This window comes from Heliangelus exortis, chromosome 1 (assembly GCF_036169615.1).
Source record: "Heliangelus exortis chromosome 1, bHelExo1.hap1, whole genome shotgun sequence".
Classification (NCBI taxonomy): domain Eukaryota; kingdom Metazoa; phylum Chordata; class Aves; order Apodiformes; family Trochilidae; genus Heliangelus; species Heliangelus exortis.
This window is the reverse complement of record NC_092422.1, coordinates 1,100,991-1,128,399: the sequence shown is the minus strand read 5'-3', so window position 1 is coordinate 1,128,399 and position 27,409 is coordinate 1,100,991. Positions and strand designations below refer to the sequence as shown.

At 46.5% G+C, this 27,409-nt stretch overlaps 2 protein-coding genes across 3 annotated transcripts in view; one reads left to right on the top strand and one right to left on the bottom strand.

Moving 5' to 3' along the window:
• The window catches only part of RAB6A (RAB6A, member RAS oncogene family), a 78,616-nt gene extending 54,719 nt beyond the window's left edge, over positions 1-23,897 (bottom strand). Inside the window, exon 1 of one of the 2 annotated variants that reach the window (XM_071759171.1) lies at positions 23,557-23,897. In XM_071759171.1, coding sequence (XP_071615272.1) covers positions 23,557-23,626 — 70 coding nt within the window. In that variant the 5' untranslated portion in view covers positions 23,627-23,897. The remainder of the gene's footprint in view (positions 1-23,556) is intronic. The other variant, XM_071759244.1, reaches the window with a different exon arrangement.
• The window catches only part of PLEKHB1 (pleckstrin homology domain containing B1), a 168,070-nt gene that overhangs the window by 72,381 nt on the left and 68,280 nt on the right, over positions 1-27,409 (top strand). The gene's annotated exons all lie outside the window — the stretch shown is intronic.

Sequence of the window (27,409 nt, the reverse complement as noted above, 5' to 3'; positions counted from 1 at the left end):
TCTTCTAAGTATTTGCCAGGAATTAAAAAAAAAAAAAACAAACAAAAAAACCCACCCTATGCTTAGAGGCTCCTGAGGATATTTTTCATAGACTTCTTACACTGTTTTTGGAACAAGTTTCCAATTAGGCTTAAAATCCTAGAACTGGCTGGGTTGGAAGGGAGCTCAGAGCTCCTCAAGTCCAACCCTTGATCCACTCCCCCCGTGGTTCCCAGCCCATGGCACTCAGTGCCACATCCAGGCTCTTTGGAAATATCTCCAGGGATGGAGAATCCACCCCTTCCCTGGGCAGCCCATTCCAATGCCTGATCCCCCTCTCCAGCAAGAAATTCTTTCGAATGTCCAACCTAAACCTCCCCTGGCACAACTTGAGACCATGGCCTCTTGTCTTGCTGAGAGTTGCCTGGGAAAAGAGCCCAACCCCCCCCTGGCTCCAACCTCCTTTCAGGGACTTGGAGAGAGTGATGAGGTCTCCCCTGAGCCTCCTCTTCTCCAGCCTCAACACCCCCAGCTCCCTCAGCCCTTCCTCACAGCATTTCTGCTGGATCCCTTCACCAGCCCAGTTGCCTCCTTTGGACCTGCTCCAGCACCTCAAGCTCCTTCCTGAGCTCAGGGGCCCAGAACTGGACACAGGACTCAAGCTCTGGCCTCCCCAGAGCTGAGCACAGGGGCAGAATCCCTTCCCTGGACCTGCTGGCCACGCTCTTCCTCAGCCAGCCCAGGATGCCATTGGCCTTCTTGGCCACCTGGGCACACTGCTGCCTCCTCTTCAGCTTCCTGCCAATCCAGACTCCCAGCTCCCTCTCTGTCTGGCTGAAAATGTTCTCCAATGGGCTGGGATAATTTTTAACTGCTGACAAAATGCCTCAAAATATTGATAACACAAACAGCACCTCTACAGAACACTGGAAATACTGTGAAATGTGTCCCAGGGATTGATCCAAGTCTGGATGACCACAGGGGTAAGGAAAAGGAAAGATTGAGGAACACAGAACTCCACATGGACAGAGCCTCTGTTCAGAAGAGCTCAGCACCAATGCAGAGTGAATGGATCAACACAAGGAAGAGAATTTCTTGGACCCAAAGGACACCTCAGTTCTGTGAAGGTAAAATAAAGCAAAAAATGGTATTAGGAAGCTCCTCTGATGTCTCAGAAGTGTTGGGTTGTTGTTTTTTTTTTTAAGATGTGGACAACAGCAGATGATGGCTTTTGGACTCCTCACTCTGCTTTTAAACCCTGGATTTCATCACCTGTGCAACCAGCTCAGATATGAAGATAAATTATATCTGTATGTGCACTTCTGTGGAAAAAAAAAAAAACAAAAATAAATATTTAAGACCAGATTTGGGAAGCAAGGAAGTTGGAGGATGACAGGAGCGAAAAGAGGAAGGATGACAGGAAGGAAAGGAGGAAGCACACTACTGGATCTTGGATAATAAAGTCCTTTTCACAAAACCAAAAAATTAATGTTTAAGACCAGATTTGGGAAGCAAGGAAGTTGGAGGATGACAGGAAGGAAAGGAGGAAGCACATTACTGGATCTTGGATAATAAAGTCCTTTTCACAAAAACAAAAAATAAATGTTTAAGACCAGATTTGGGAAGCAAGGAAGTTGGAGGATGACAGGAAGGAAAGGAGGAAGCACACTACTGGATCTTGGATAATAAAGTCCTTTCCACTCCATTTACAAATTAGCTGGGAATGTCTGGCTGTGCCTAAACCAGAGTATGAGGATTTCCAAGATTTAGTTATAACCAGAAAATGAGTAAATCCTGGATAATCCCATTGCTCAGCATGGCACTGAAAAGCATGTGGAAAAAAAGGGTTCTAGGAAGACTCACTGGGGAAAAATTCAATTAATTTTATATTTTCAGCAAGCCAGTGACTGGAAGTTCATTCAGGCTCCACAGTGACAGCTGAACAGCCACGGAAAATCCAGCAGAGCTTTGGGCTGCTCCTCAAACATCCCCAAAGAGGCAGCTGGGCAGTGAAAAGTTCAAATATTCACCATGGATGACATTAAATAGGAGCTTTTTATCACAATGTCCTGTTCAGTTGTTACCTCAGCAGTCCCCACAGCCCTGGGGCTCAACACTTCCTTAATAATGGAATTTTTGGACAAATTGCAGAACAACTCAGCCATGTTTCAGTTTCCTCAGTGATAAAAAGCAGAGTTTTGCTGAGCACATTGAGGCAAATTATCAGCTTTTAGAGACATTTCATCCTTCCAGCACCTTGAGTCCAGGCAGAAATGCAATTACAGTCCCACTCTGTGAGGTGCCTGGAGTACAAGCAAAGAAAAAAAAAACCCCAAACCTGTTTATTGTTTAGATAATACCTTATAGACAATTTTTCCTTGCTGTATTTCTGTTTTTAGGCATTAACACCAATTTTCAGTCAGGAATTCAGTGCAGGTGTCTTTTTCCTGACACTAAGCCACATTAATTGACACTAAAAACGTTAAGATAACTTCAAAGTTTGCCCAAAAAACTTCAGTCCTTGGGTCAGGTGGGTTTAGAAAAAACAAAACAAATCAAGAAAAAACAACCCACCACACACACCCCAAAAAAACCACACACAAAAAAAAAACAAAACAAACACCAAAATCCCCCCAAAACCAAAAAACTCTAAGCAAAAGAGAAAAACCAAACCTCCCCCTGTAAAAAAGCAAAAAACCCAAAAGGCAAAAAGCCCAAAAAGGCAAAAAGCCCAAAAAGGCAAAAAAACCTAAAAAGGCAAAAAACCCAAAAGCAAAAAAACCTAAAAAGGCAAAAAACCCAAAAGCAAAAAAAGCAAAAAAAGCAAAAAAAGCAAAAAAAGCAAAAAAAGCAAAAAAAGCAAAAAAAGCAAAAAAAGCAAAAAAAGCAAAAAAAGCAAAAAAAGCAAAAAAAGCAAAAAAAGCAAAAAAACCAAAAAAACCAAAAAAACCAAAAAAACCAAAAAGCAAAAAAACCAAAAAGCAAAAAAACCAAAAAGCAAAAAAACCAAAAAGCAAAAAAACCAAAAAGAAAAAAAACCAAAAAGAAAAAAAACAAAAAGAAAAAAAACCCAAGCAAAAAAAAAGACCCAAAAAAGCAAAAAAACCAAAAATAGAAAAAAAAAGCAAAAAAACCCAAAAAAGCAAAAAAGACCCAAAAAAGACCCAAAAAAGCAAAAAGGCAAAAAAAATCCTGAAAAAAAACCCAACTCCCCTCCAAAACAAACAAACAAAAATATATATATATATAAAAAAGCCCCCCAAAAACCAAACAAAAACACCCAACCAGACCCCACCTCTTTCCAAGTCAGTGCTGAGCACCCCAGTTCAGCCCCAGGTCCATCACTGCCAGGTGACTTCTGCCCCAATCAATGGTTCCTGGGCCAGAATTTCAGATTCAAGGGAACTTTGGGCCATTCCATATTTCCCCTCCCTTTAACTTTAATTTTCAGCTGGGTGTTTGTTTAGGAACTGGGAGGTGGTTTGGTTGGGGTTGGGTTTATTATTTATTTCCAGTGTTTTAATGGTCCACTTGCTTCTTGCAGGAAAACTGGAAGCTATCAGCTTGAAAAGACCAATATTGAGGGTTTTTTCTTGTCATGCCAGGGGAGCTTAATACTGATTTTATACAGGATGGCAGCTAAATCCTGGGGGGGTGGATTCACTAGGTAAAAACTCTTATCATTCAGACACCCCATTAAAAACTTGGGCAGCACTGAGCAAAAACCCTCAAGGAGCCCTTCAGCAATAAATCATTCATAAAAAGCAATTTTTTTAATTTTTGTTTTTTTTTTTTTACATCCCTGTGTTTTATCTTTAACTTCCTAATCATCAGCTTGTAGGAGACTCAGAAGATGTAAAATGCTATCTACACAGATTAAAAGTAATTAAACCACTTTGGAGAGATTTTAGAAGGGAAAGTGTGGATCTGCTTTGTTTAAGGATGGTTCTGAAGTGCCACTGAAGCTCTTCTTGCAAAATGGGAAGGAGCAAAGTGCTCCCCCATCACCTGGACCTCAACATTCAAGGAAAAATAATTACAAAAATGACATTTCCAAGCTCACAGCCCTGTGCTGAGCACTTTATATTGGCACAGAATCAGAGCCAATGCCATTGTTTCCCTCTCTTGCAATTACAATTTGCTTTTGGAGTGAAAATAAATATATTTAGGACTTCATTCCACCTCTCCAAACTGAGTGAGCTTTGGGTGATCACGAGCAAAAAGAATGATCCCTGGTTATGAAGAAATTGCTCATTTACTGGGAAAAAAGGCAAGAAAAGACACCACTTCAGGTAGGTTTCCAGATTGTTCTGCCTTTTCAAGGTCTCAGCTGCAATGAGAAATGCCCACTGCAAACAGGAGGCAAACATTCAAAAGAGAGGAATAATTTCTGGTTTAGAATCATAGAATCTTAGAATTGTCTGGGTTGGAAGGGAGCTCAGAGCTCCTCAAGTCCAAGCCTTGATCCACTCCCCCCGTGGTTCCCAGCCCATGGCACTCAGTGCCACATCCAGGCTCTTTGGAAATATCTCCAGGGATGGAGAATCCACCCCTTCCCTGGGCAGCCCATTCCAATGCCTGATCCCCCTCTCCAGCAAGAAATTCTTTCTAATGTCCAACCTAAACCTCCCCTGGCACAACTTGAGACCATGGCCTCTTGTCTTGCTGAGAGTTGCCTGGGAAAAGAGCCCAACCCCCCCCTGGCTCCAACCTCCTTTCAGGGACTTGGAGAGAGTGATGAGGTCTCCCCTGAGCCTCCTCTTCTCCAGCCTCAACACCCCCAGCTCCCTCAGCCCTTCCTCACAGCATTTCTGCTGGATCCCTTCACCAGCCCAGTTGCCTCCTTTGGACCTGCTCCAGCACCTCAAGCTCCTTCCTGAGCTCAGGGGCCCAGAACTGGACACAGGACTCAAGCTCTGGCCTCCCCAGAGCTGAGCACAGGGGCAGAATCCCTTCCCTGGACCTGCTGGCCACGCTCTTCCTCAGCCAGCCCAGGATGCCATTGGCCTTCTTGGCCACCTGGGCACACTGCTGCCTCCTCTTCAGCTTCCTGCCAATCCCAGCTCCCTTTCTGCCACTCTCTGCCCAGCCTGGAGCTCCCCATGGGCTTCTTGTGTTGAACCTCATCCCCTTGGGATCAGCCCAACTCTCCAGTCTCTCCAGGTCCCTCTGCAGAGCCCTCCTGCCTTCCAGCTGATCCACACTCCCCCCAGCTTGGGGTCACCTGGGAATTTGCTGCTGATGGACTCAATCCCCTCATCTAAATCCTCACTAAAGATATTAAACAGCACTGGGCCCAACACTGATCCCTGGGGGACACCACGGCCGCCATTTTGATGCAGCCCCGTTCAGCACCACTCTCTGGGCCCGGCCCTCCAGCCAGTTCCTAACCCAGCACAGATGCCCCTGGCCAAGCTGTGGCCTGACAGCTTTTTCAGGAGAATCCTCTGGGAGACGGTGCCAAAGGCCTTGCTGAACAATAAATAATAATAATTAATAAATAATAATAATAAATTAAATACCTTTAACAAAATCTTTGTTTCCTGGGCAGCTTATAGAGGAATCTGAGTATAAATCCTCAAAGGTAACCACGTTTTGAAAAAGAAAATTGTTGTTAAAACAGCTAAAAATTGTAGCCTAACACGTCACCTAACACAGGAATCTGGATCCTTCAGAATTATTTTGCACTGGTGACATTTCCCTGTAAAATTCTCTTTCCATCCCCTCAGAGGGAAGGGAGCACAAAGAGTGGAGTCTGCTGCTCTGCCACCACCAAACCCAAATTTTAGTACCTGAGGAACACAATCCAGTGACACTTCCCTATGCAAAAGTGCTTCCAGGCTTCCAGAAATCCTGATTTTTCTCTTTACACCATTGGTGTTCTCCTGAGATTTGAGTATCATCAGTGACAACCTTAATGCACCAGAAATGACATCAGTGAAAATAAATAATTTGTGACCCAAACCCACCAAATTGAGCTGCTAATAAGGATTCTTCCTGGATAAAGTCAGATTATTTTCCTTTTCTTCTTTGGTACAGAGTCCAAAGACTCTGTGGTGAATTATTTTTCACTCTAACCTTCAGAGCATCCCAATTCTGATGGTCTTGCACCTCTTAATTCAAGGCATAATATTCAGAAAAATGAACAGCAACTGAACAGTAAACAGGCTAGGAATAGAAGCAAATAATTTTACATTAATATCTAATTACAATTTTCAATTAATTTAAAAAATTAACTTCAGTGAAGTGCCCAAAATCAGCCTTGATGAAAAATTACCTCTGCAGTTCAGTCCTGAGGGCTGAGAAATTAATATATTCCTGTTACCTGGGAAAATCCTGCTTAAACAGAGATGGTCAAGCAAATACTCTCTAAATGTTGGTGATTTTGAGAATGTTATCTAAGAGCAAGAGTTATCACCTGCTTTAATTATTATCTGGATGACAATAATGTGGATGAAAAGCTGGACTGCCCAGACACAAAAGGAATTATCAGCTCCAGCAAGCAGAAAATAAGGCAGAAAGCAACACAGGAAGAAAAGGGATGGCAAAGTTTGGAGGGATGTAAGGGGAAAAGGCTTTTTCATTCAATTTTAAATAATATTAACTCTCAGATTTTTTGCAGTCAGGAAACACCCCAAACTGTCCCCTAAGAAGTCTCTTTAAGCTACATTTATAGGCAGTGAGAGGTAATGAATGCTCAACATTCCTGAAAAGCTTCAAGTTTTAATTCAGTCTACTAGAAAGTTAATACAATGGTAATCTTATTTTTTCTTCAACAAACTGACCAAAAAAACAATCATAGGAAAAGCCAAAACTGAACAGAGAAATTGGGACAAAGTTCAACAGCCATTGCCAAGTAAAATACCTTCTCTTTAGCTTGCACAAGTATTGGGGTAAAATGGTACCTTATGTCAGGCAGGAATAGCCCCAAATGGAGAGGGCAAATTAAAAAATGGAGAGGGCAAATAAAAAAAAATGGAGAGGGCAAATAAAAAAAAGGGAGAGGGCAAATAAAATTGAGAGGGCAAATAAAAAAATGAAGAGGGCAAATAAAAAAAATTGAGAGGGCAAATAAAAAAAATTGAGGGCAAATAAAAAAAAGGGAGAGGGCAAATAAAAAAAAGGGAGAGGGCAAATAAAAAAAAGGGAGAGGGCAAAGCACTTCCAGTGAACAGGTGACATGGATGGAGTCTTGTTAGTTCAGCACATAAATAGATTCTACAAAATCATCAACTTTTTGTAGGTGCACCAGAAGGAAACTCAGTTCCCTCTGTGTTTTATTATCACACCAAGAATGCATCAAAATCAGACAAATTCTTTTGAAAGCCACCATGGACACCCTATGGCCCAACACTGCCTAAAAAAATCCTAAAATAACCTGAGCCCTTGTAAAAGCTCCAGTTTTCACTTGAAGTGTCACTGGCAGCTTTATGACACCCCAAAATCCAGATGAAAATATCCCAAAATATCCCCATATTATTGATAGTGCTGTCTGTTAAAGAAAAACTGAGTCCAGCTGAGGAGCTGGCACCTCTAAAAGATCCTCCCAGCAAAGGCATCCTGGAACATCCCAATTCCTCTTCCTTAGAGTAGCTGAGTTCTAACCTTCAGCTTCTTTTTCCTTCTCTTTGAGCTGCTGTACTTTCCACTTGGAAGCTCAGCTGGACAGGACACACAAACTGCTGGAACAAGGAGACCTCCTCTCTCATCTAGGGCTCTGCAGAGGGACCTGGAGAGACTGGAGAGTTGGGCTGATCCCAAGGGGATGAGGTTCAAGACAAGAAGCCCATGGGGAGCTCCAGGCTGGGCAGAGAGTGGCAGAAAGGGAGCTGGGATTGCCAGGAAGCTGAAGAGGAGGCAGCAGTGTGCCCAGGTGGCCAAGAAGGCCAATGGCATCCTGGGCTGGCTGAGGAAGAGCGTGGCCAGCAGGTCCAGGGAAGGGATTCTGCCCCTGTGCTCAGCTCTGGGGAGGCCAGAGCTTGAGTCCTGTGTCCAGTTCTGGGCCCCTGAGCTCAGGAAGGAGCTTGAGGTGCTGGAGCAGGTCCAAAGGAGGCAACTGGGCTGGTGAAGGGATCCAGCAGAAATGCTGTGAGGAAGGGCTGAGGGAGCTGGGGGTGTTGAGGCTGGAGAAGAGGAGGCTCAGGGGAGACCTCATCACTCTCTCCAAGTCCCTGAAAGGAGGTTGGAGCCAGGGGGGGGTTGGGCTCTTTTCCCAGGCAACTCTCAGCAAGACAAGAGGCTATGGTCTCAAGTTGTGCCAGGGGAGGTTTAGGTTGGACATTAGAAAGAATTTCTTGATGGAGAGGGGGATCAGGCATTGGAATGGGCTGCCCAGGGAAGGGGTGGATTCTCCATCCCTGGAGATATTTCAAAAGAGCCTGGATGTGGCACTGAGTGCCATGGGCTGGGAACCACGGGGGGAGTGGATCAAGGGTTGGACTTGAGGAGCTCTGAGCTCCCTTCCAACCCAGCCAGTTCTAGGATTCTATGATTCTGTTTCCACATCATCTCCCACCTGCCCTGTGTTAAAGGTTATTTGCATAATTTATTGACCTAGAGAGAGATAAATTGATGAGGAGAGGACTGGAGCAAGGGGCAATGGGCACAAGGTGCTCCTGGGGAGGTTCTGATGGGACACAAGAGGAAAATTGTTCAGCCTGAGGACAGTCAGAGCTTGGAATGGTCTCCCAGGGGGAGGGGGGGATTCCATGTTGGGAATTTTGAAGTCTCAGCTCCAGGGGGTGCTGGGACAGCTCAGATAAATAATAATATTAAAAGGGTTGGAGCAGATGGTCCTTGAGGTCCCTTCCCACCTGAGATTCTTTGATAATTTAAGATACTATGACATTAAAATCAAAAAAAACCCCAAAACTGTACTATAAGATGCAACCAAACACTAACAAGTTAGAGAAAATGAGATAAAATCAGCAGATTGCAGAGGTGAGAGAGAAGATACCTGAGTTAGGTGCATCCCAGAGGAGAAATTCCTCCTTCATGGTACCATGGCACACAACACCCAAGACTTTTGATAGCTACAGAAAATAACAGCAAGACAGCAATACCCTGAGGCAACAAGCAGCTGCAGAAAGGAGGAGATAAAATGGGAGGCCACATGCCTGGAACAAAACATTCATGGTTTCTCCTCTTTTCAGCACTAACCATTATTCTGCTGGAAGCCAAAGCAGCCTCCTTATCACCCAGCTCAGGGAACCAAGTCATTGTTTCCCCATGCCAGCTGCTGAATGGAGTCCTTAAAACAAACCCTTGCTGGCTCCCTAAATATGCTTTGCCCTTGAAAGCACAGTGAGCAATGCTCAGTCAGCCTTTCCAAGTGACAAATTCAGAGAAGTTTCAGGAGAGCCATTAAAATGACTTCCCTCCATCCTGCAACTAATTTCAGTTCTGCTTAACATTTCCCCAGCACCATTATCTACCTGGAAAAACAAGGGGGTGTTTTTGGGGACAGAGAGGTTGGAGAGCAGCCAGACAGAGAGGGACCTGGGAGTCTGGATTGCCAGGAAGCTGAAGAGGAGGCAGCAGTGTGCCCAGGTGGCCAAGAAGGCCAATGGCATCCTGGGCTGGCTGAGGAAGAGCGTGGCCAGCAGGTCCAGGGAAGGGATTCTGCCCCTGTGCTCAGCTCTGGGGAGGCCAGAGCTTGAGTCCTGTGTCCAGTTCTGGGCCCCTGAGCTCAGGAAGGAGCTTGAGGTGCTGGAGCAGGTCCAAAGGAGGCAACTGGGCTGGTGAAGGGATCCAGCAGAAATGCTGTGAGGAAGGGCTGAGGGAGCTGGGGGTGTTGAGGCTGGAGAAGAGGAGGCTCAGGGGAGACCTCATCACTCTCTCCAAGTCCCTGAAAGGAGGTTGGAGCCAGGGGGGGGTTGGGCTCTTTTCCCAGGCAACTCTCAGCAAGACAAGAGGCCATGGTCTCAAGTTGTGCCAGGGGAGGTTTAGGTTGGACATTAGAAAGAATTTCTTGATGGAGAGGGGGATCAGGCATTGGAATGGGCTGCCCAGGGAAGGGGTGGATTCTCCATCCCTGGAGATATTTCCAAAGAGCCTGGATGTGGCACTGAGTGCCATGGGCTGGGAACCACGGGGGGAGTGGATCAAGGCTTGGACTTGAGGAGTTCTGAGCTCCCTTCCAACCCAGCCAGTTCTAGGATTCTATGATTCCCTCCTCCTCCTTCTCCTCCTCCCTCCTCTCATGCCTACCAACCCCACAGAAAATTCTGCCCTCTCACACTGCAGCAATTTTTGTCCTGCTTGGGGGAAAAAAAGAATAAAAAGCAAAAAGTGAGCTCCAAGTAGCTTCTGCCTCAGTGACTTCACCTTCTTCCCAGGAGATGGTAGCTCTGGAAGAAGGACCAGGGCTTGAGCTCTTCCCACACATGAGCTGCAGAACAGCTTCCACATGAGTTCTCTACCTCATTCTTCAGGCAGCCACCCAGGAGGGTTATTTCTCCAAAACAAAACTTGAACAAGATCTTAAAATAGAGCTGAGTTAAGGCCAAGGAGGCAGCTTGCAAGGAAAAAAAAAAACAAAACAACACAGAGAGAACATTTTATGTGCTTTCATTAGGTGCACCTCTCCACAAAGCACAACCCAAATTCAGCCAGGAATTGCTGCTCCAAACTGACAGGGATGTCCATGGAGAACACCTGGGGACTGGGATAAAAATAAACCAGGGATGTACAGACCTCTCTGCACGGCACACATGGGTTCCTCTTTGTGATGCAACTGCACAGCAACACAGGAGGGAAAGAGCTGAGAGCAGAATATGTACCCCAGTGCATGCTATGAGGGCATCCTGGGTGTCAGAACCAAAAAAACTCAACCCAACCACAATTTTTTTAGCTAAAGAAATCAGAAAACATGAGAATAGCAGAGATGAAGATCTTGCATTGCTCTTTTCCACAGCAACACAGGAGGGAAACAGCTGAGAGCAGAATATGTACCCCAGTGCATGGTATGAGGGCAGCAGAGGATCCTGGGTGTCAGTACCAAAAAAAAAAAAAACCCAACCACCATTTTTTTAGCAACAGAAATCAGAAAACATGTAGGACTTGAGGATAGCAGAGCTGAAGATCTTTAATTGCTCTTTATGGTGCAACTGCACAGCAACACAGGAGGGAAAGAGCTGAGAGCAGAATGTGTACCCCAGTGCATGCCATGAGGGCATCCTGGGTGTCAGGACCAAAAAAACTCAACCCAACCACAATTTTTTTTAGCTAAAGAAATCAGAAAACATGTAGGACTTGAGGATAGCAGAGCTGAAGAGCTCTAATTCTCTTTATGGTGCAACTGCACAGCAACACAGGAGGGAAAAAGCTGAGAGCAGAAGAGAGCAAAATGTGTACCCCAGTGCATGGTATGAGGGCAGCACAGGATCCTGGGTGTCAGTACAAAAAAAAACCAAATCCAACCACAATTTTTCTTAGCTAAAGAAATCAGAAAACATGTAGGACTTGAGGATAGCAGAGCTGAAGAGCTTTAATTGCTCTTTATGCAACTCCACAGCAACACAGGAGGGAAACAGAAGAGAGAAGAGAGCAGAATGTGTACCCCAGTGCATGGTATGAGGGCAGCACAGGATCTTGGGTGTCAGAACCAAAAAAAAAAAACCCAACCACCATTTTTTTAGCAACAGAAATCAGAAAACATGTAGGACTTGAGGATAGCAGAGCTGAAGAGCTTGCATTGCTCTTTATGGTGCAACTGCACAGCAACACAGGAGGGAAAGAGCTGAGAGCAGAATGTGTACCCCAGTTCATGCCGTGAGGGCATCCTGGGTGTCAGGACCAAAAAAAAAAACCCAACCACAATTTTTTTAGCAACAGAAATCAGAAAACATGAGAACAGCAGAGCTGAAGATCTTGAATTGCTCTCTGGACTCCTCAGATACACACAGGAACCCAGGCAACTCGTAGCTACAAATACCTTGTGTTAGGAACTCAAGAGAAGCAACTCCTGAGCTGAAACCACACATTGCTCCTCCACAACTCCACTCCTGAGCTGTTCCACAGCTCCTCCTGAGGACTGGGGACAGGGACATTTGATGCTCCTGCTCCACCTGCACCACAAATTCCCAATTCAGAACTTCAAACTCAACCCATGTTCACCTGGCAAACTCAGGAGGGTTCATCCAGCACAGCCACCTTCAGCCTTTCAGCATGCAGGCTCCTAAAAACTTCCTAACTGAGACACAAAGCTCACAAAGCCACCTGCCAATAATTTGTCCCTTTCCCAGTTGTTTCATAAATGCCTTGGAAAGAGGCCATGGAGCCTGAGGGCTCTGCAGACACAAGGTTTAATATTCATCTAGAAGATGTTATTAAAATTAAAGTCTTTAAAATATAGGAATTTGGTTCCAAACAGTCAAAGGAACAAGTTGTTGGTTTGCTTTATTGACCTTTTCTAGACAAAGGTTATTCCAGAAAGAATTGTGGGGTTCAATAATTCAAGAAAAAAAAAAGTGTTTAGATGAGAAATTGGGTTTGGACCAGAAAATTCTTTAGAGGAGAATTATCTACACTCCAGCTGGGATACAATGGCTTGAAATAAATCTCTTCCACCAGTATTTTCCAGGGGAACAATCCCTTCATATAAAGGCTCTAAGGATCTATACCAGTTAAGTTTCCCTTTAGCTATAATATTTACTCTCCAAGACACACAAAGAAGATTTACTTCCAACACCAATTCCCTGTATAAATGAGCCCAGGAGGTAATTTGGGGTCCTCACACCTGCAGAACTGACTCTGAGTGCACTGCAAGGTTCTTCCAAGTCCTCAAAGACACAAAGTCCTCAAAACCAAACATTTGTTTGCTATGAAGATTGATAAAAAGAGCTCTGCAAGTCTTGCAGAGACTACAACAACCATTTAAAACCCCATCCACACAATTCCCTAAGGAATTTTTTCTCTAGATGTGAGGCATTACTGGAGGGAATGCATGTAGCAATTAGCACAAGGTTCCTCTTGAGCTCAGGATATATTCTGCTGTTTAATGATTTGGGGGAGAGAGGGGAAAAAAATAATAATCCCTCAGGTATTTTTAAGCAAAAGTGTAAAATTTCTAAGGCCAAGACTGTTTTTAACTGTAAATTTCTTGCTGTGAAAGCATAAACAGTGCACCAAGGCTACAGATAAAAACAGACCCCTTTAAAATAGAGTTGGGGGGAATAATTTTTTTTACACTAAACCAGATTTTTTTAAGATTGTGTTATTTTCCCTGGGAAAAGCTTTTTTTCAAATCAGCTGTTACACCACAGCATCCAAATAAAGAGAGAAATTTTATGGGACACAAGCTTTTGATCTGCCCATTTTTTATGCAGTTTCAGGAGAAAAAAAACATCCTACCCCCTTCTCCAAGTCACATTGAAGTTTAAGAGCAACTAAAAATAAAAGTGGAAAAGAACTCTGGTCACAGAGTTAATTGTATGATGGAGGATAAAAGCCACTCCAATGACATCCTTTGCCTCTTTAGCTAAGCAAACTCAACTGAGGGAAAAAAAAAAAAGTTGGAAGAACAGAAAGGAGCATAATTACAGACTGATTACACAGAGAGCTGATATTAGGAGGCAGCTTGGAGAGCTGAGAAGGAATTAAAAGAACCTGAGTGGGGCTGGGAATGAGGGGCTGGAAGAGACCCACCCTCTAAAAACCTTTGAAAACCTTGCTGACTTCTGAACACCTCACCAGAAAAAATTTAAGATTCCTTTGCATCAATACACCAAACTTTCTTCAGCCATTTCCACTTCAGCCTCCTCCAGCTGCTACACAGCAAGATTCTCCTCCAGCTTTATCCAAATAAGCAGCAGCAGCTCAACTTCAGTGAAGCATTCCCAGCTTTTATGCAGACACGAGTGATTTTCAGCCATTTTGAGTGAGCCAAGGATACAATACTTAAAAACTGCTTCAGGAGCAAGTGAATCAATCTGAAACCAGGGAAGGGGGAGAAAAAAAAAATAAAAATCAGGCAACAGAGACAAGATAAATAAAGCAGCAAACCTCTAGCATGAGGACCTGCTGCCTAGCAAAGATAAGAAGGGGTCAGAACTTCCTTTGAAAGAGAAGAGACTGCAGCACAGTGTTTCACTGCCAATTAAATCTGCTCCACCTGAAAGTTAAACCCTCTTCTTCTCCTTTCCCAATGCTGGCTGCATCCCTCAGGAAACATAACCTCCAGATTTGGTTGCTTTTCCCAAAGCACGTGTCCTCCATTTCCCTGCATTTCTCATCAAACTCCCCTGCTCGTGAGCTCAGGCTGCTCTCCCCAAGATTTATTGATCTCTGCAGGCACACTATGCTTTTAGCTCCCAGCACTTGCAATAAATTTTGTTCTCTCCATTTCCTCCACCACCTCAGACATCCTCTGGATGATTCAATCACCCATCTTGCTCAGAGTCCTCTGCTAAGCCTCCTGTCAGGCTGTAAGAAAAAAAAAAAAATCTTTGACAAGGGTTTCTCACAGCCATTTCTGTGCTGGCAGAAGAGGACAGTGAGTAACCAGTGAATGTTTTCTGCTCCCAGAGAAGGTGACATTTTCATTAAAACACCTGAAGTGCCTACAAGCTGCAGAAAAACACCTCTGCACTCAGGTGAATCCAACACTGCCCATTCCTGTGCTTCCAAGCTTCTGCCAGGCTGAATTCCCAACCTTCCTGCAGGAATTCACTCTCCCCAACTCCAGCAGCAGCTTCTTGGCCTCCCTGGCAGACAAACTGACAAAAATCTTTGGCTTGGAGCTTTGCCAGTGAGACTCCATCCTCTGGGTGCCCCTCCAAGCCACCTCCTTTTACCTCCTCATTCTAGATTTAATTTCCCTCCCCTTTGTGTTGCACAGATCAAGACCATTAAGAAAATGAAGGGGTTGTAACTCAAACCCAGAGAGAGGTACAGGAAGCAGAGCAGGAAGCATTTAGAGGAATGGAATAAACTGACCTCTGCATTAATGACAGAAATGTTGGAGTGGGTTGATTTTTTGGGGTTTTTTTTTTGCTGTAGTAATTTTTGATTGCTCTCCTAGAAGCAAATAATTTTTCAAATGTCACTTAGCAGGATCAATAGCACTCATTTATATGGTCACAAATGTTAATAGAACAGAGGTTTAAGTGGGCACAACTCAAGACACAAAAGAGACCAAGGGAAAGTTCAGGACATTTTCTCATTAGGTTTGCCCACACCTTCCACTGCTGCAGCTGCTTCATGTCCAAAGACAAAACAGTTACCTGCTCACCACTATTGCTCCAATATTTCTGCTCTTTCAGTTCTGGGCAAACATGCTTCAGATTTAAACCAAATCCTCAATTCTGTGTGTTGATGACTCCTACACATGTCTGGATGAGAGAACACCAGGAGCCTGCAAAGCTCAGAATAGCTCTGTGGCATCTCCAGGGGATAATGGCAGGGAGAGAAGTCATGGAAACTCTTGGAAGTATTTCCCAACTCTGCAGTCAAATGGAAGCATCTACCATGGGTGATACCATGGTGCACCAGGACTTGGGAAAATATCAGAGAGTTACAGAATGGTTTGGGTGGAAGGGACCTTCCAGCTCCTCCAGTCCCAACCCCTGGATGTGCAGGGACCCCTCCCACAGCCCAGGTTGCTCCAAGCCCCATCCAACCTGGGCTGAGACACTGCCAGGGATGGGGCAGCCACAGCTTCCTTGGGCACCCTGGGACAGGGGCTCAGCACCCTCAAATTCCAAGAATTTCTTTCTAAGGTCTCATCTGAATTTGCCCTCTTTCAGTTTAAAGCCATTTCCCCTCATCCTATCACTCCATGTCCTGTGAGAAGTCCCTCCCCAGCTTTCCTGGAGCCCCTTCAGGTACTGGAGGGCCACTAAAAGGTCTCTGCAAGCAGCCAAGGCCACACAGGACTCACTTGCAGAGTTACCAGTTGGGCTCCAGCACAGCAGGGAGCAGAATTTCCAGTGCTGATCATTGGGATGGGATTAAAGGAAGAAGCATCTACCATGGCTGATTCACCAGGACTTGGGAAAATATCAGAGAGTTACAGAATGGTTTAGGTTGGAAGGGACCTTCCAGCTCCTCCAGTTCCAACCCCTGGATGTGCAGGGACCCCTCCCACAGCCCAGGTTGCTCCAAGCCCCATCCAACCTGGGCTGAGACACTGCCAGGGATGGGGCAGCCACAGCTTCCTTGGGCACCCTGGGACAGGGGCTCAGCACCCTCACCCCAAACAATTTCTCCCTCCCCAAAATCTCCTCTCCATCTCCCCTCTTGCAGCTGGAAACCCTTCCCCCTCATCCCATCCCTCCAGGCCCTTGTCCCAAGTCCCTCCCCAGCTTTCCTGGAGCCCCTTCAGGTACTCGAGGGCCACTAAAAGGTCTCTACAAGCAGCCAAGGCCACACAGGACTCACTTGCAGAGTTACCAGTTGGGCTCCAGCACAGCAGGGAGCAGAATTTCCAGTGCTGGTCATTGGGATGGGATTAAAGGAAGAAGTAATTCTATGGACACAAAATTCCCTAGCACAAGGAATGGGACTCTGGAGCCTGCAGTCTTTAACTGGGTCTCATCACTACTGAATGTCTCAAAGCTTTTGCCTTTGTAAAAATACTTTAAAAGTCAAACTTGCAGGCATTCTACAGTTTAATCCTCAGCTTCCCTTCTGCACTATAACTCAACCAGTCAGCATCCAACTGGGCATGCCAGAAGTCCAAGATGTCATTTCAAATCAAACAGCAAACTGGGTAACCATGGCCTGGCATTCTGGCAGCACCACCTCAGAGTTTACAGCAGCCCAGCAGAAAGAAAAAGTGCAAACAGAGAACAAAAAAGGAAAAGTTACACCCTTGTACTATAAAGTCAAATTAAACAAATGGCACTATTGTGCTCTGCAGCTGAATAAGGACTTCCTTCCTAATTTGAAGATTGAACTCAGTTTGACAGACACAACAGGAGGCAGCCAGAAGCAAGCAAGAGGCTCAAAAACTCAGTGGCAGGCAAAGAAAAGTTCCATGTAGGCAACCAGGGGAGGCTTCAGCAGCAATTTTTGTCACTGTTGAGTTGCAAGCGATGCCAGGAGTAAGGAGACTTCCAGCTTAACCCCCCAATTTTGATCCTGCTTTGCATTTAGAGTTGGTTATTTGCTTAATTTGGTATTTCTACTGGTTGACAACAAACGAGAAGAGATTTCCACCTCAAAAGGACCCTACTACTCAGCCTGGCCTTTGCACAAAGTGTGAGATTTTCCAAGTCTCCTCTGTGTCCATACCCACACACACATTTACTGAACCATTCCACAGCTCACACAGGTGAAAACGTTTATTTAAGAGTGGTAAGAGTTAAATAATACTGAAACACACAAGTCTTTTTTTTTTTTTTCCAGTTAACGTTACTCAAATATTCCAACACATATTTAGCCCATCAAGTTTTGAACAGAAAACATCTGATGTAAAGAAATTGATTTGGTTGTTTGCTGACCCCAGGCCCTTCAGTATATCAGGGACAGAAGAGTTTGGTTTATACTGAGGGGAAACAAAGAATCCATTTAGCTTTTCCACTTTGTGTAAGCTCAGTAAATAAATCAAGAAAACAGACTTAGAAAATGCTACTTCCACTGCCAGGCTGTGGTGTGGCTTCTGTTTGGTTGCTGAGACACACACATTTTTCATTTAAACTACTTCCACACTTCTTGTTTTCATTAAGACTACTTCCATAAATCATTTATACTCATGCAAACTCATAATGATTTTTATTGTATCAGTTAATTTTACAATCATGCTTTTAGGCTTGTCCTATCCTGCTCCATACCAGAAGAGAACCATTCATCTGCCACAGATAACTGCTCCTGCAAGTCACTTTTGGAAAGTGTCTTGAAAAATCTGATGGAGTTTGGGTTGAGAAAGGGAAATTTGATTTCTTCTGGGCCACCTCTGAAACCAGGGAGAGGTTTTGTTTGTTTGTTTCAGTTCACTGGTACACACCAAATGCCTTTAACACCTGGAGTAAATTATCAGGTAAATAGGAAGGTGGCTACTTCCTCACAAACTGATTGCAGAAAGCAGATTTTTAAACCATCAGGGAAATTGAGACAAATGGCTGACAACTGTTGGTTCAGATAATTTCCAAAATGCAACACCTTCTGCTGTGGTGACCTCACATGAGGTTTTTCACCCTTTTTTCTCAGTCCCATTTACAGCTTCACCAAAAACCTCCAACATCAGCTTTGTGGAACTTGAATCATGTTCCAAAAAAAGTGCAAAGTACCACCAAAGACCCCAGAGACATAAAATCCCTGCTTTCAAGGGATAAGATCTTTCCTTCCCAAGTTCACAAATTAATTCTCCAATAGAGGCAGAAACATAAACCACAGTGCAAAAAGGCACAGCTGGTGTTCTTTGGAAAAAAAGACCCTAAAACTCCTACAGAGATTTCTGCAAATAGAGAGGGGGGCAAAAGGAACCATGAGAAGAGGCACCACAAAACATGGAAATCTTTTTTCCAGGCATTGCCACAAGAAGGGCTATTTCAGAGCTGCAGAAGAGAAAGAACCTTTCAACATTCTGCCTCCAGGTGTGCCCAAGAAAATTAAGTTCAGTGACTCGTGAAAAATGAAAGTCCAAATATAAACCCAAATAGCTGAAAAACCTGGACTCAGGAAAATTAAGACATAAGGAAATGAGCCACTAAAATGATCACCTCCCCTGGGAAGCCAGGCTGAGGGACTGGGGTTGTTGAGCCTGGAGAAGAGGAGGCTCCCAGGTGAGCTCAGAGCAACCTTCCAATATCTGAAGGGGCTCCAAGAAAGCTGGGGGAGGGCTTTGGACACGGGGGGGTAGGGAGAGGAGAAGGGAAATGGGTTAAAACTTGGAGAGAAAGGGGAGATTGAGGTTGGAGATGGGGAAGAAATTCTGGAATTTGAGGGTGGGGAGAGCCTGGAACAGGTTGAGAGAGTTGGGGGTGTTCAGCATGGAGGAGAGAAGAGAGGAGAGGAGAGGAGGAGAAAGGAGAAGGTGAAGGTTCTGGGGAGCCCTTGGAGCAGCTTCCAGTGCCTGAAGGGGCTCCAGGAAAGCTGGGGAGGGATTTTGGACAAGGGCCTGGAGGGATGGGATGAGGGGGAAGGGTTTTAAACCGAAAAGAAGGGAGATGGAGAGATCTTAGAAGAAATTCTATAATTTGAGGGTGCTGAGCCCCTGTCCCAGGGTGCCCAAGGAAGCTGTGGCTGCCCCATCCCTGGCAGTGTCTCAGCCCAGGTTGGATGGGGCTTGGAGCAACCTGGGCTGTGGGAGGGGTCCCTGCACATCCAGGGGTTGGAACTGGAGGAGCTGGAAGGTCCCTTCCAACCCAACCCATTCCATGATTCTATGAAATCAACAGAAGGGAAGGGGCTAAGATTTAAAACCACCAGTGGGACAAGCTAATAGCCAAGAATTCCTTAAAAAGAAGATAGTTTTCAGTTGCAGAGGGATGCCACATCTCTGCAGATGGGCTGAACTGGGACCAGTGTTGCACCAGTTTCATGTTACACACAAACCACCTGCAGTTCTCCAGTTATCTAATGAGCCCCATCACACTGCTCAGCAGTGCCTGTACCAACAGTGTTATGCAACTCTGTGGTTCATTAGTGGTTTCCAGTTATATTCCTCCAGTTATTATATTGTACTTATCAGGAGTTTTTGATATTAAAAATCCCAGTTCCTTATAAAAGAAACAAGAACAAATAAACATATTTTTTTATATGATCTTATGCAGTGTAGAAACACCAGCAGGAAGAGACACCAGGGACTTATTTTGCTTTCTGTACATATTAATGTCCTTCAGACTTGCTCACCAATAAAAGCTGCAGCATAAACCCACGTGATGAAGGAATATTTCTGGTGAGGTGCCCCAGCATTCATTTCTGTCCACCCAATAAAAAAAATTGATGGCTTAAGCAGGAGAGGTGCTCAGAAGCAAGATAAAGCTAAAGATGTTATTAGTATCTGACTATACAACATATTTTCACATGTACCATATTCCCTGCAAGCTGCCCTACAACACAGGTGATACCTCCACTACCCAGTGTGACCCAGAAATCAGAATTTCTTCAACTCCAGGCATTAGGACTGATGAAAATCACCTGATAAAACAGGATCAAAGGCAGTAGGAAGCACTTTTTCCCCACACACACAATAGCACTATCTAATCCCTCAGCACAGCCCTTGCTCTCTCTGCCTTTTCAGTACAGATTAGCATATTTAAAACTGCTCAACTCTGCATAATCTTCAATCATTGAGAAAAGTAATTCAATTAAAGCAAGCGTTGGTGAAGTTGCCTTCTTGGTAGCCCCCCCAATGCTATATCCTTGTACTACAAGTTTAAATTAAAAAAAAAAAAAAAAAAAGAGAGAAAGGAAAAGAAGCTTCTTCTGGCTGGACAGGGATTATATTGCAGGCTGGAGATGAAACAAACCACCCTCCATGCGGCAAGGATCCAGGCTGGGCTGGGGAGGGGCTGGGGGACACAAGAACCATTTTGCTGCTGGGAGGCAATGACTTGCAGCTAAATCCTGAGGAGCTGTGAGTGTCACCTGCTGTCATTTAGCCACGGGAAACCCTCACCGAGGGGCTGACCCAGGGACAGAGAAGGAGCTGCAGCACTGCCAGGTCCCTCGCCAGGAGCGCTCGAGGAGTTGGTGCAATAAGGGCAAAAAAAAAAAAAAAAAAAAAAAAAAGGCAAGAGAATGGAATGGACACGGGGGAGGATTCTGGGGATCTGGGAGCAAGGGAAGAAGAGAATTAAAGAGAAAAATAATCAGCATCTTAGCACAGGAAGGGAATCTGCAGCTAGTGGGGAGCAGTGTAAGTAGGAAGAATCACTGCAGTCCAGACAAACGCCCTAAGCATACGGCATCCAACTCCCACAACATGGCTGAGGACACAGCAAAAAAATAATAATAATAATTAAAAAAACCCATAAAACCCCACAGATTGCAGCCAGCCTGCAATCCCACTTTTCAGGCAAGAATAAACCACCCAGAGATGCTTCCAGGTCTCAGATGGAACGAGCTCCAGTTGAGGGTTTCTTAGCCATGACACAGATTTACTGCAGGCAGGCAGCAGAGGTTTGCTGTGAGGCAGCTCCTCACCACCACAGCCCTTCCTAACATTTCATTTGTCAAGAAGTCCCCAAATGGCCACGAAACACAAACATTCAGCCTCCCTACCAGCACCAGTAGGATATCTTTAATTAGGGCCTTCCAACAGGGCAGGCAACCTTTTAGCTAAACAGGAAGCGACTGCAGCAATCCTGAGCAACAGTTGTACAAAGGGATCTTCTTGTTTATACAAGCTGCTTTTAGGGAAAAAAATAAACCAAAATAAACCCCAAGTTTTATTTCTAGACTTGCCTTCAAAATAAAAAATTACAAAGGAAGCTAAGGTGTTAAGTAAAACCCACTCGAATTGCCTTCTGCAGCACCAGAGATGCTTCTGTAATTCTATCATGTGGAAGAATGTTCTGAAGATATTTATTTTTCCAGAAGCCTTTAAAGGTTGGGTCAGAGGATCCTCAAGCTGCCTTTCCCACCTGGAATTCTGTGATTTGCATTTGATTCACACCTTGGAAAGCAATAAAAATAATTAAAATGCTACAGAATGACATCACGACAGCCAGAGCTGAAGGGATTCAAACCAAATCCTGGAGGAGCCTTTTCTCCAGCATCCAGGAAAAATAATCCAAGCTCTGCCTTGGGGTTTGCCCCCTCTGCAGTGGACACAAGGAGGGCTACACTGCCACCACCATCACCACCTTCAGCCATGGAGTCATCCCCCAGGAGCAGAGACAAAGGCAAGGGCTGAAACCACACCACAGCTGCTGGCTGGGCCCTAAGCAGCTGGATTCAAATCAGCTCCAAGCCATCCATGAGCCACAAGCAAAGCAGCAGCTGCAGCAATATTGGGTATTTAGTGATGAGTATTTTGCTGGGCTATACCTAAAAAAAAAAAAATAAATCAATAAAATAAAATAATTAAAAAAAAAAATATTCTCTCCCTTTCAGATTCGATGCTACGAAGGGGGATTATTTAAAACTTTCCACTATAAACACGGATGAGAGAGGGGAAAAAAAAAAAAAAAAAAAGCCTAGAAGAAGCATATCTGATGTTATGTCTGCCAGAAGAGACAGAGAAGACATCCACGTGTAAACTAAGAGCTGCTGAGATTTAAGATCTACACCAGGTGCTATACAAGCCCCCATTCAAAAATCTTCCTGAAAACCACAGCTCAGAAACACAGTAAAACAAGCCAAGCACAGCTAACACTTCAGATTCCTGTTATCAAATGCCCTGGGAATAAAAAACCAAACGCCCAGCATCTTCTACACATGACCCTCTTCCAAAATCCTCATAAAATGGCTGGCCAAACACCTCACCGAGCAGATCAGGTGACTTAGTCAAAAAAAAAAAAAATCCAAAAAAAAAAACAACCCACCCACCCAAGTTGAACTTGTGCTCCCTGAATCCCTAATATCAAGATGAGCTGCTCCAACACCCATGAAATAAATAAACAAAATAAAGGATGCAAAAGCAAAGCAAATGTCTAATTTATAGGTAGATTATTTTAATAGCAGCCACATCACTAAGCACATCTGAGTGAGGGAAGAGATAAGTCATTTGGGGGGAAAAAAAAAAAAAAAAAAAAGACTGGTATTTCATCATCTCTACCACACAGAGACCAAAGGTGGCTGAGGGAGCAAACACCCCACCCTGAGACAGAGAATATTTTGCACCTACTCATTAAATGTCAAAGATCGCTGGGTATCTGACCAGGATTACACAAAGCATCTGACAAACAAGCTTTTTTTTTTTTTTTTTTTTTTTTTCAGAAAACTCTCAGAAAGATTTGAAGTGCTCGGTTTTTATAGAGAAAGGCTGAGAGAGGAGATATCCCTCATTTGGATGGGGAGGAAACAACCAGTTTGGTTGTTTGAGGGGTTTTTTTTTTTTAATTCCAAAGACAAATTTTAAAAATCTCCCTGATGGAACCAAACATTTAGAGCGCTGGATCAAGACACAAATTCATTTTTTTGAAAAATACTCTTTTGACACGGACAACTCCTGGCATTGAGACTCCTGCTCAAAAAAAAAAAAAAAGAAAAAAAACCAAAAAAGAAAAAAAAAAAAAAAAAAAAAATACCACAGAGTAGAGATCAAATGAATCAGCAACTGCTTCTGGAAGTACACCCCGTTGGGTTTTGGTGAGGTTTTTTTTAATTTTTATTAAAAACTCGATCCCTCCCTGACACCGAAGGAGCAGCGACCACAAGGCAGCAACGCCCGGCGGCAGCCCCCCCACCCCCCCCAATCGGGCCCTCAGCCTCCCACCCCATGGAAACCGGGGGGAAAGGGTCGGGACACCCCCTTTTCCCTCACAACATGAGGCTAAAGCACAACCGAACCCCTCAGACGGAGGATGGGGAGGGGGGGATCCCTTCAGGCGCGACCCCAACCCCCTCCAGGGCGGGTCCGCCGCGGCGAAGGGAGGAGGAGGAAAGGGGGGGGAAGGAAGGAGCCCACCCCTCCGGTTCTGTATGAGGGGGAGCCCGGTCCCGATCCGGTCCGCTTGGGTGACTCACCGCTCTGCTCTCCCAGGAACACCAGCTTGAATTTCCGCAGCGGGTTCCCGAAGTCCCCGCCCGCCGACATGATGGAGGAGTCACCGCCGCCGCCCCGCGCCCTCACTCCGCGGCGGCACCCGCGATCGCTTTAACGCTCGATTTGGTGCCTTTCCCCTTTTTTTTTTTTTTTTCCCCTCCTCGGCCAAGGACTCCGCGGTGGGCAGGGCAGGGCAGGGCCGTGCTCGGGGTGTGTGCGGGGTGTATGCGGTGTCGGTGTCGTTGCCGCCGCTCCCCTCAGCTCCGCGCTCCCCCCACCCCCAAACCCCGCCCCGCGCTCCCCTCAGCGACGCGGCCCCGCGCGCGCGCGCTCTCTCGCGCTCCGCCCCGCGCACGCGCGCCGCCGCCTCGCCCCGCCCCGTCAGCGGGAGGCGGCCAATCAGAGAGAGAGAGGGAGGTGTGACGTGTGAAGGGGCGGGGCTTCGCCGCTCGTTGCCTCAGAGCTTGAGGAGGAGAAGGAGGAGGAGGAGAGAGGAGGAGGAGGGAGAAGAAGGAGAGAGGAGGAGGAGAGGGGAGAAGAAGGAGGATGAGAGGGAGGAGAAGGAGGAGGAGAGGGAGGAGAAGAAGAAGAGGAGAGGAGGGAGGAGGAGAGAGGAGGAGGAGGGAGAAGGAGGAGGAGAAGGAGAAGGAGGAGAAGAGAGGAGGAGGAGGGAGAAGAAGGAGGAGGAGAGGGAGGAGAAGAAGAAGAGGAGAGGAGGGAGGAGGAGAGAGGAGGAGGAGAGGGGAGAAGGAGGAGAAGAGAGGAGGAGGAGGGAGAGAGGAGGAGGAGGGAGAAGAAGGAGGAGGAGAGGGAGGAGAAGAAGAAGAGGAGAGGAGGGAGGAGGAGAGAGGAGGAGGAGGAGAGGGGAGAAGGAGGAGGGAGAAGGAGGAGAGGGAGGAGAAGGGAGAAGGAGGAGGAGAGGGAGAAGAAGGAGAGGAGAGGAGGGAGAAGGAGGAGAGGGGAGAAGGAGGAGGAGAAGGGAGAAGGAGGAGGAGAGGGAGGAGAAGGGAGAAGGAGGAGGAGAGGAGAGGAGGGAGAAGGAGGAGAGAGAAGGAGGAGAGGGGAGAAGGAGGAGGAGGGAGAAAGAGGACGAGAGGGAGGAGAAGAAGGAGAGAGAAGGAAGAGGAGAGGGAGGAGAACAAGGAGAGAGAAGGAAGAGGGAGGACGAAGAGGAAGAAGGAGGAGAGAGGAGGAGGAAGAAGGAAAAGAGAGGAGGAAGAGGGAGAAGGAGGAAAGAGGAGAAGGAGGAGAGAGGAGAAGGAGGAGAGGAGGAGGAGAGAGAAGGAGGAGAAGGAGAGGAAGGAGAAGGCAGAAGGAGAGGAAGGAGAAGAAGAAGGGAGAAGGAGAAGAAGGAGAGAGGAGGAGTAGAGACGAGGAGGAAGGAGAGGGAGAGGGAGGAGAAGGAGAAGCGAGAAGAAGGAGAGAGAAGGAGAAGGAGGAGGGAAAAGGAGAAGAAGGCGGAGAAAGAAGGAAAAGAAGGATGAGGGGGAAGGTGTCAGTGGTCACTCAGGAGCCCAATGATGGCTGCAGGGGTTTCCTGGGGTAAAATCCCACTCCCTAAAATCACTGATCCTAGTAAGGAGAGGAGGAGGAGGAGGGGAGAGGGGGGAGCAAGGCTTTGTGAGGGAAAGCCCAACCCTAACGTGATAGAGACAGGGAGGCTGAGGGATTGGGGGTGTTCAGCCTGGAGAAGAGGAGGCTCCCAGGTGAGCTCAGAGCAACCTTCCAATATCTGAAGGGGCTCCAAGAAAGCTGGGGGAGGGCTTTGGACACGGGGGGGTAGGGAGAGGAGAAGGGAAATGGGTTAAAACTTGGAGAGAAAGGGGAGATTGAGGTTGGAGATGGGGAAGAAATTCTGGAATTTGAGGGTGGGTGGGGAGAGCCTGGAACAGGTTGAGAGAGTTGGGGGTGTTCAGTCTGGAGGAGAGAAGGTTCTGGGGAGCCCTTGGAGCAGCTTCCAGTGCCTGAAGGGGCTCCAGGAAAGCTGGGGAGGGACTTTGGACAAGGGCCTGGAGGGATGGGATGAGGGGGAAGGGTTTCCAGCTGCAAGAGGGGAGATGGAGAGGAGATCTTGGGGAGGGAGAAATTGTTTGGGGTGAGGGTGCTGAGCCCCTGTCCCAGGGTGCCCAAGGAAGCTGTGGCTGCCCCATCCCTGGCAGTGTCTCAGCCCAGGTTGGATGGGGCTTGGAGCAACCTGGGCTGTGGGAGGGGTCCCTGCACATCCAGGGGTTGGAACTGGAGGAGCTTTTGGGTCCCTTCCAACCCATCCCATTCCATGACTCTCTGATTGCTTGGGAACACCCACTCCACCATGGTCCCTCCCTGGCAGTGGGGAGCTGTTTCCCAGGAGAGAGCAATGATTCCTCCCATCATGGAATCAGTTTCACAGATTGTCAGGAGTTGGAAGGAACCTCTGGAGATCACTGGGTTCCAACCCCCCTTCCAAGGCAGGATCACCCAGAGCAGGATGCACAGGATGGCATCCAGGTGGGTTGGGAATGTCTGCAGAGATCATAGAATCCTAGAATTGTCTGGGTTGGAAGGGAGCTCAGAGCTCCTCAAGTCCAACCCTTGATCCACTCCCCCCGTGGTTCCCAGCCCATGGCACTCAGTGCCACATCCAGGCTCTTTGGAAATATCTCCAGGGATGGAGAATCCACCCCTTCCCTGGGCAGCCCATTCCAATGCCTGATCCCCCTCTCCATCAAGAAATTCTTTCTCATGTCCAACCTAAACCTCCCCTGGCACAACTTGAGACCATGGCCTCTTGTCTTGCTGAGAGTTGCCTGGGAAAAGAGCCCAACCCCCCCCTGGCTCCAACCTCCTTTCAGGGACTTGGAGAGAGTGATGAGGTCTCCCCTGAGCCTCCTCTTCTCCAGCCTCAACACCCCCAGCTCCCTCAGCCCTTCCTCACAGCATTTCTGCTGGATCCCTTCACCAGCCCAGTTGCCTCCTTTGGACCTGCTCCAGCACCTCAAGCTCCTTCCTGAGCTCAGGGGCCCAGAACTGGACACAGGACTCAAGCTCTGGCCTCCCCAGAGCTGAGCACAGGGGCAGAATCCCTTCCCTGGACCTGCTGGCCACGCTCTTCCTCAGCCAGCCCAGGATGGAGACTCCAGAACCTCTCTGGGCAGCCTGGGCCAGGGCTCTGCTGCACTCGAAGTGAAGGAATTCCTCCTGATGTTTGGGTTGAACCTCTCTCTCCCAGTTTGTGACCACTGCCCCGTGTGCTGCCACTGGGCAACTTCTTCTCACTACTTGTTCTGACACCTTTTTTATTCATCACCTTTTTGTTTCATCTCTCTAAATGTGTTGCTGAGGGCCCTGGTTTAGTGGTGGCCTTGGCATTACTGGGTTAATGGTTGGACTCAGTGATCTTAAAGGTCTTTTCCCTCAAAAAAAAAAAAATTCTAGGATTCTATTTCCACTTCCAGCAAATTTTCTTCTCCTCTGCATCTCAGCACCTTCCTCTCCAGGACCTGAGGGCTCCATGTCAGCACTGCATCTGCTAAGAGGACACCACTCCCCAGCTCTGCCTCCTCTTTCAGAAAGATCCTGGGTTGAAATTAAAATATTTCCATCTCCACGTGTCCTGCTGTCCTGGATTTGTAAATGGTCCATGAAGCCAAAGGGGGCAGAGGTTCTGGGCAGGGATTTGCTTGCAGGTGGCTCACCCTCAGCCAGGAATGTCTTTTTTTGTTTGTTTTTTGTGCTCCATCTCTTCCTGGTGAATGGAAATGCTCACTGAGCCTTCACACTTTGTGGATCTTGATTTTGGACACAAATCTCACCCCTGCCAGCACCCACAAGCTGGGTGCAGAATGAGGTGACTTT